This window comes from Asparagus officinalis, chromosome 8 (assembly GCF_001876935.1).
Source record: "Asparagus officinalis chromosome 8, Aspof.V1, whole genome shotgun sequence".
Taxonomy (NCBI): Eukaryota; Viridiplantae; Streptophyta; class Magnoliopsida; order Asparagales; family Asparagaceae; genus Asparagus; species Asparagus officinalis.
The window spans coordinates 33,988,960-33,996,657 of NC_033801.1; the positions used below are offsets into that span (position 1 = coordinate 33,988,960).

Sequence of the window (7,698 nt, forward strand, 5' to 3'; positions counted from 1 at the left end):
CTCACCTCTTGCCATACTTTTTGTCTCTTTTGTAATAAATCTAGCTTTTATATTAATGTGTCTACCCTTTATTTATTTCATCCACCTTTCAGATGTTTCTATCTACCTTTCAAGTAAATCTTTCTAGATTTATATTGTATGTCCACTTTTCATATGAATCTATATGTCTTTCATATGTTTATAATCTTTCATATAAACCTCCTAACTATATGCAATATGTCCACTACTCATTGAATCTGTCTTTCACATATGTTCTAGGCTAAATTGCGTAAAAATGCCACGAAGTTTTCATCATGTAGCACAGAAATACCACAAGTTGTATTTTGTAACAAAAAGATACCACAAAGTTTCCTTTATTGAAAACCCCTTAACAGTGTAAAAAAATTATGCTAAGACCAAAATACCCTTGGCATAATTAATCTCAAAAACTGTAAATAAACCCCAATCCCTTTCCTATTTTTTACGTTACTTTTTAGAAAAAATCTTAACTGCGCCCTAATTTGAGAACTTAAAGAGGCCTAATTTCAACCTAAGATTTGGATATTAGAAAAAAATGAGATGGAATTTGGGAATGAGAGCAAGAAATTTAGGACGAGAGCAAGGAATTGGGGATGAGAGGAAGAAATTAGGAAACAACAAGAATGAACTTGGGAAATTAGCGTTCTACAGCGAATTGGAGGAGAAGAGAGGAATTGGGATTTAGGGTAAAAATAGAAGAAAAAATTAAATTAGAGAGGGCTAGGTAGAATAGTAAATATTGCAATGTGCATGGTCAAATGCTATACAAAAATCCCATGTGACACTCACATGGAAATATCCTTTGGAATATTCTCTATTTTGTTAACAAAAGGTAGTAACATGCTACTTTTTAAAACTTTATGGTATTTTTTTGCTACGAAATACAAGTTGTGGTATTTATCTGCTACATAATGGAAACTTTGTGGTATTTTTATGCAATTTAGTCTATTCTCTATCTACCTTTAATATATGGGAAAAAGTAGAAAAAGGGGGGCAATTGTGATATACAAGCCCAAAGTTACATAGGTACGGGTACAGGTGCAGGTATAGATACGATACACAACAAAATTGTAAAAGATAGGATATGGGGGCATAACTGTGATATATATATATATATTGGAATTATATCTATTGAAATTAATAATTTACTTTAAGCACTTAAACTTCAATTAACAATTAGAAACCAAAAGATTGTCTAAAAAAGCATATGCAAACATTGATAATCATTTGCATTTAATAAAAAATTTAAAAACTTACAATACTTAATGGGTTATTAGGTTCAAAAATTGAATCCGATTCTCAAATTACCTCATCCTCTGTCTTCAATCACATGGCTGAAGTTTGTAAACTTTTACTTTAGTCACATGGATTGGAATTTTAAGCCACATGCCCAATCCAAACTACCCAACTTGTTGTTGCCAAATTTTACTTTAGACATCATATGGGCCAAAATTTCCAGCCACGTGTCGAACTCAAGTTACTCTACTTTTTCTCTAAGCTTTTACCTTAGACAAGGTCACATGGCTAAAATTTTAAGCCAAAATGCCCAATTGTTTGCTCCAAACAGCAGCTACGTGGGCTTAAAAATTCTAGCCAATCGTGTGGGTGCAGATCTGCACCTAATGCATACCTGACACCAGTACATGATCCATTTTTTATGTCAAGATAATCTAGCACCAGCCCCTTGGCTAGAGTGAGACTAATGTAGCATTCATCTAGCTGTCCACTTAAAAGCTACTTTTATAGTTTTGTAAAAACCCAATTAACGATACCAATTCTTAATAAAACAAATTCCAAGAATTTTATACCAATTCTTAATAAAACAAATTCCAAGAATTTCTATTTTTATTCATGTAGAACGCCTCTAATCCCAAAAAGACAACACAGCACCGCTGGCTCATCTTCTTCTTCCTTCAAGCTATTAACCGAAGCAGAAAAGCTAAAAACTCATTAGCTTTCTTTTTTATGGCAATCACCCTCAAAAATTCATCACCTTCATCAAGATCTTAACAAAAATACTAGAAGCACGCTTCCAGCGTTTGCGAAATTGAGAATAATCTCAACCCTACTCATTGGGGTTCTAAAGAGGATGATGTTTTCTTCTTGAAATACATGTACAACAAAGCCTTTATCCCAAATATTTGGGTCGGCTATATGAACCTATTTTTCCATGGCATTCTATTGGAGTCATCTCCTCCATTAAGTTAACCATTATCATATCATTTTTAAATACTTCTAACCAAATTCTCTTAGATCTACCTCTAAATCGCTTTGCCCCATTAACTATAAATTAATATTATCACTTTTCTTAACCAGTGCACTAAGAAGTCTTCATTGTACATGACCAAACCACCTTAGTCGATTCTCTCATTTTATCATCAATATGAGCAAGCACTAATTTACTGCAGATACACTCATTTCTTATCCTATTTTCTAGTGTATACCTACAAGACAACGTAACATTCTCATTTCTTCTACAGTTATTTTTTTTGTGCATGTTGTTTTTTAAACACCCAACATTCTATGTGTGTGTCCCTCCCTATGCCCCCATTTCCTCTTATAGATGCAGCTGTGAGATTTTGAAAATTCAAATCATATGCTGATATTTTATGGTACATTTTGCCTGCACTTGCAAGCAGGACCCTGACTTAAGGTTGACGACTCCCCACTAATTAAAAAGGTATGAACCCTATTTATATTCATGGTCTAACTTGATTAAGAAATTTCTCCGATAATTGTTTGATCAATAGCTTCAAAGAGATTCCGTAGCTAAGTTGTGCTTGCATCTTGAAATAGGCTTGGTTTTGTAATACATCATGTGCCGTTAGATTTGCTTAAAGTTTTATGCCAAAATTATTTACCAATATTTTACGTTGTTCACTAACATTGATATCCTCTTTAAATGTTTCGTTTGAACCAATAAACGGATTAATTGTAAATAACAAACACTTTAAGCTCATAACATTAATTAGCAATTTAACTGTCAAATTATGTTTAGTTCTTACCAATTAAAACTTTCTCCTATATCCCTTCGTTCTTGGATCCAGATCATGTCCTTCACTCTGTATGTTTATAATAGATAGTGTTCCTTATCCTTACAAAAGTTCCTTTCAATAATGCCATAAGGCAACCACAAAGTAGATAATATATATCAGCAGATAAGGAAACCTTCAAACATTCTAATGTATTAAATGCAGCTAAAAGTATGGATGAATTGTATTGATTCTATTAAACCACTGCCGAGATGATATAAGATGTACAAAACTACACTAACCGCAAGAAAAGAGATATCAACACTTATTGTTATAGATAAGTTACAGATATAAACACTAATTGTTACCAGGCGAACTTTTTCAGGTTTTGAACCATTGGATTTCCCTTTCAAACTTGAATTACCAACTGGTTTTGGAACATTTGCAGGGAAGAGACTTTCAAGCTCTGATACATCATAATATGAAGCACTGCAGCAAATTGTAACCAGAAAAAATAATTAGGAAATCAAGCCTTGAAAAATGATATGCAAACATTATTGGTAGATCCTGAAAAATAAAGTGTCACAATTGTATAAATATGAACCATACACCGGATTAAAGTAAATGCATTCAAAAACATCATATCCAAAATGAAGAAGAAAAGTTATAAGAGTGCAAACGGTTCAGATACGGCTCGGATATGATACTTATTATATCCGTATCCGCTTACAAATTATGAATATGGATATGGATATGCCTTGGTAAGGAAAACTCATATACATATCTGCTAAAATCATATACATGCAGATATATAAGCAAATATACATGCGGATACAAAACGGATATGAGAAACCATATAATATTGAAAAATATAGTTTGTATGATACAAGAGAGTTCATTAATATGTTCTTTATATCCGAAAAGCTAAAATTAGATCTCTTGATCATCAAAATTAGCCTTAAATCAATTAATCTAAGGATTAAAACTACCGCAATTGAATGACCAACAGATGTTCGGATATTTCGGACATGGATCCGGATATTTGACAACATATTCATATCTATAACCTAGGTTACCTGGACACTTCATTTTGGGTGTCATATCCATGTTAAACACGTGTCGAACACGGATTCACCGCTGACACGCCATAGATACTTGTGGTTCGAAGCAAAACCCTATTTGCCCATTACTTATAACTCTTAACTAGTTACTTTGGTATATCAAGCTCAAAACCAATAGGTTTTCAAACCTGAAAACTGAAACCCGTTACTTAAAGATTTGAAAAATACCCATTGTAGCTCATGCGATCCAAACTAAACTTTTTGTTGTTAAAACTTAATTCTTAGTTTATTTAACTTGATTCTTACTTGTTACAGATAGTAAAAAAAACATACAAATGTTGTAAGTATTTTAATTCAATATTTGATTTAATATGTGCTTGTATTTGTGTCCACCATATCCTGTCTTTTACAAATTTGTCATGTCCCATGTCCGTGCCCACACCCGCATCCGTGCAACATAGTCTGTAACCATATTCTATCAGTTATAGAGTTTAGCAACCATATCTGTGCCCTGACGCTAATGGACATGAATATGGATCTTTCCTTAGATACAGATATTTTTCAGCACCCCTAGTTATAAGTTGATAAAGTCAATCATGATGAGCATATAAGCAGCCAATGCAGTGTCAAAAGTAAGATGTAGATACCTGGGAGGATCATTAAAATTTTGGAGTTCTGCCCATAAGCTTCCCTGTGCAGGTCTTGCTACTTTCACCCAGTGTAACAGTTTCACTGAGAGCTTACGAGGTGGTGCAGAGAAAGTAGGGCCTGTCGGATGTGCAAGACCACGGCCTCCACCCCCAGCCAAGGGAGGAGGCAGAGGAGGCCCTCCAGCCTTAGGTAGTGCAGGTGGAGTAGGTGCACGTGGACCAAGGTGAGGTGGTGGGATGGGAGGTCCAGCACGATCTCTCAGGGATGGAGGTGGTGGTGGAGGGGGAGTCACGCATTGGCCTCCTACTGGTATTGGCGGTGGCGGTGGTGATGACAATGTTGGAGACCCACTTTGGCCTCCTGGAGATGGAGATGATGGGGGTGGAGATGGGGTTAGAACACTTTCATGTGCTCCTGATGAAGGATGAGGAGGAGGTGGTGATGGTGATTGAACTATTGAAGTTACTTCAGGGGGTGGAGAAGGAGCAGGAGGTTGTGTAGAGGGTGATGGAAGAGGATTTGATCCACTAGTGTCTAACCCAGAAGAAACTGGTGGTGGAGACGGCGATGAAGGGCCTTGATAAAAATTTCCTTGATGTTGTAATGGAGGAATAGGGGTAGGGTCAAGGTTGCTTTCGGTGGATTTTTCTTGGTTCATGGGAGATGGAGGTTGAGCAGGATCCACCACCGGTGACGAAGGACGTAGGCAGGCAGATCCGACAGGTGAATAGATGTCTGCATCGCTCTGTGAATCTGCATTACTAAAGACTTCTGCTGCCTCAAAAAACTCTTCTGTTACAGAAGAATCTTCAGCCTTGCATTCATCTCCAATTACCACGTCCATGGTGGTATCATAATCAATAGCATTTTTGTCTGAAAAGACTACCTGATACATACATGAATTTGCTTTAAATTACAATAACCTGAGGAACTTAAACAGCAGTGAAAAAAACAGTTGCCTACCTCCACTTTGAAGTCCTTTGGTAACTGATCCTTAGCACTCCATACAACATCAATGTCATCAAGGTTCAGCACCAGAACATTGGATTGCACAAATGCAGTATTGAACATGACCCTGAACATTATATCCTCTCGTTCAAGAGTATCGTCCATATGGATACATTCAATGACAACATCCCCTTGAATTTGGCAATGGGTGTTTACCTTAACAGTTGCACTCTCTTCCTATGACCAATGCAGTGTTATTACGTTTGAACTCATGAAAATATCAAACTCTAAGTTAAAGAGCTTAAACTACCTGTCTATAGCACCTGATGTGCTTCTTAGTCTTTGGCGTGGAGAAAAGAATCTTTGAGGTTCTGTCAGCAGTAGTCACCGGGTCTTGACCATATACACGAACGACAGGCCAGCATCCCCCTTCCCCATCAAAAGGGGGAACAATTCTAAGAATCAAGCAGTCCAGCCTGAACTGCTTACCTCCTGGAAGCCAGTCCAATGCACTATCATGTCTAGTTATATACTGAAGATATCTCAAATGGGAAGGCTGTGGATTCAATGGAGACGCGACATGCAGCAGCTCGTTAGGAGCTTGCTTATATATCATCTCCAGAGTGTTCTGCTCCCCACTTAACTGTTTCCTATAGAGAAGAAGACCCGCAAGCATAAAAGCAAGAATTGGCCATCCTCCTCTTTCGCAATGCATTAGCAGCACATTGTGTTGCCCTTGCAAAGAAAGCCAGCTCTCACTCGACCTCAAGCAATGGTAAATCATCTCCATCGGAAGCAGAGGCCATGCTTCGTGCTGCCAAGGATAGTCCATGACTGTAATATTGTATTTGGCAAAAATGAACGAGATTTTGCTCTGATGATCTCCCTCCAAAAAGTTAAACACCATGAATGAGGCATCAGGTAGATGATTCTGCAGTTGGATGACAATGCCATCCATGTAATCCTCATACTCATCTTCTTTCAGTGTATATTTCGAGAAACAACAATCGAACACTACAAAGGAAAGAAAAAATGGGAAAATAATTACAATTTGATCGTCAGATTCTGACTAAGTCTGTGCAGTGTTGATTGCTCTCAGGAGAAACATGCACAGCTCACAATGTCTTTCTGTTGAATTTGGGCTAACTTGTAATGTCAATAAGAGAGGAACTTTTGCATAAATTCATTACTAAGACTTTATAGCAGGCCAAATCCACCTGATCCTTTATTTTATAGACGAATGTACACTGTTCATCTTCTTCGCTTTTGATCATGAACCAAATCCACCAAATTTTATTCTTTATTTTATCAAATTTCCCTAATTCTTTCACTTTTAAGGTTTCATTGCGAAGTTTTGAACTTTTAACTTCCAAAATACATCAAGAACACGCAAATTCACATGTCACCAAAACCCTCATCCTAAAACACCCCAAAACCGACTAAATCAACACATACACACTCATCATGCACAATTCAACTTATCAACCCCAAACGTTCACCATTTTCAATGATTTAAGCGCAAAAGCTAGAAATTCAAAAGACAATTGGAATCGTTACCGTAAACTCTCTCTGTGATCTCCAGCAACCGATCAGGGGGTTTCCGGTTGAAGAACCGCCGTAAAAGCGCCATTCTTCTCAACCGAGAAGGGATCAGATATCGCTAGGGTTTCGAGAGTCGAAAAGAGAGACGAGACGAAACGAAGGGGAGATGAAATTTGTGTTTAGTTTTTTGCGTTATTTATTTATTTATTTAGTTATTTTTCATCTTTTGTTTCTGTATTTCCCGGGGTTTTAATTGCTTGCTATAATAGTTTGCTTCGTGCTGGGGTTGTGGATGTGGGCTGGCCGATGACCGGCGTCTGCAGGTGACGTACTGACACGTGTCGGGCTCAAAGAGGAGGAGAGGACTCGGGGAAGTGGAGAAAGCTGACTCGGCACGAGTAGGCCCTGGGCCTTAACTTTCACGCTCGTCAAAACTCTCGCGCTACTGGGCTTGTGTTGAGTTTTTTTTAAGGACAAATTTTCAATTTCAACTCATTTATAAAGTT

At 37.3% G+C, this 7,698-nt stretch overlaps 1 protein-coding gene across 11 annotated transcripts in view; it reads right to left on the bottom strand.

The window, feature by feature from the left end:
* Window positions 1-7,426, bottom strand: part of LOC109823004 (formin-like protein 5) — a 48,296-nt gene extending 40,870 nt beyond the window's left edge. For 4 of the 11 annotated variants that reach the window (XR_002242371.1, XR_002242372.1, XR_002242370.1 and 1 more), the window contains exons 1-5: window positions 7,208-7,425; window positions 5,961-6,664; window positions 5,666-5,887; window positions 4,699-5,588; window positions 3,359-3,479 (exon numbers count right to left, since the gene is read on the bottom strand). Coding sequence is in view for 6 of the 11 variants with exons in the window: in XM_020389318.1 (XP_020244907.1) it covers window positions 3,359-3,479; window positions 4,699-5,588; window positions 5,666-5,887; window positions 5,961-6,664; window positions 7,208-7,280 (2,010 nt within the window). In the remaining 5 variants the exon portion in view is untranslated. Of the gene's footprint in view, window positions 1-3,358; window positions 3,480-4,698; window positions 5,589-5,665; window positions 5,888-5,960; window positions 6,665-7,207 lie in introns of all 11 variants that reach the window. The other 7 variants (XR_002242369.1, XM_020389318.1, XM_020389320.1 and 4 more) reach the window with 4 other exon arrangements.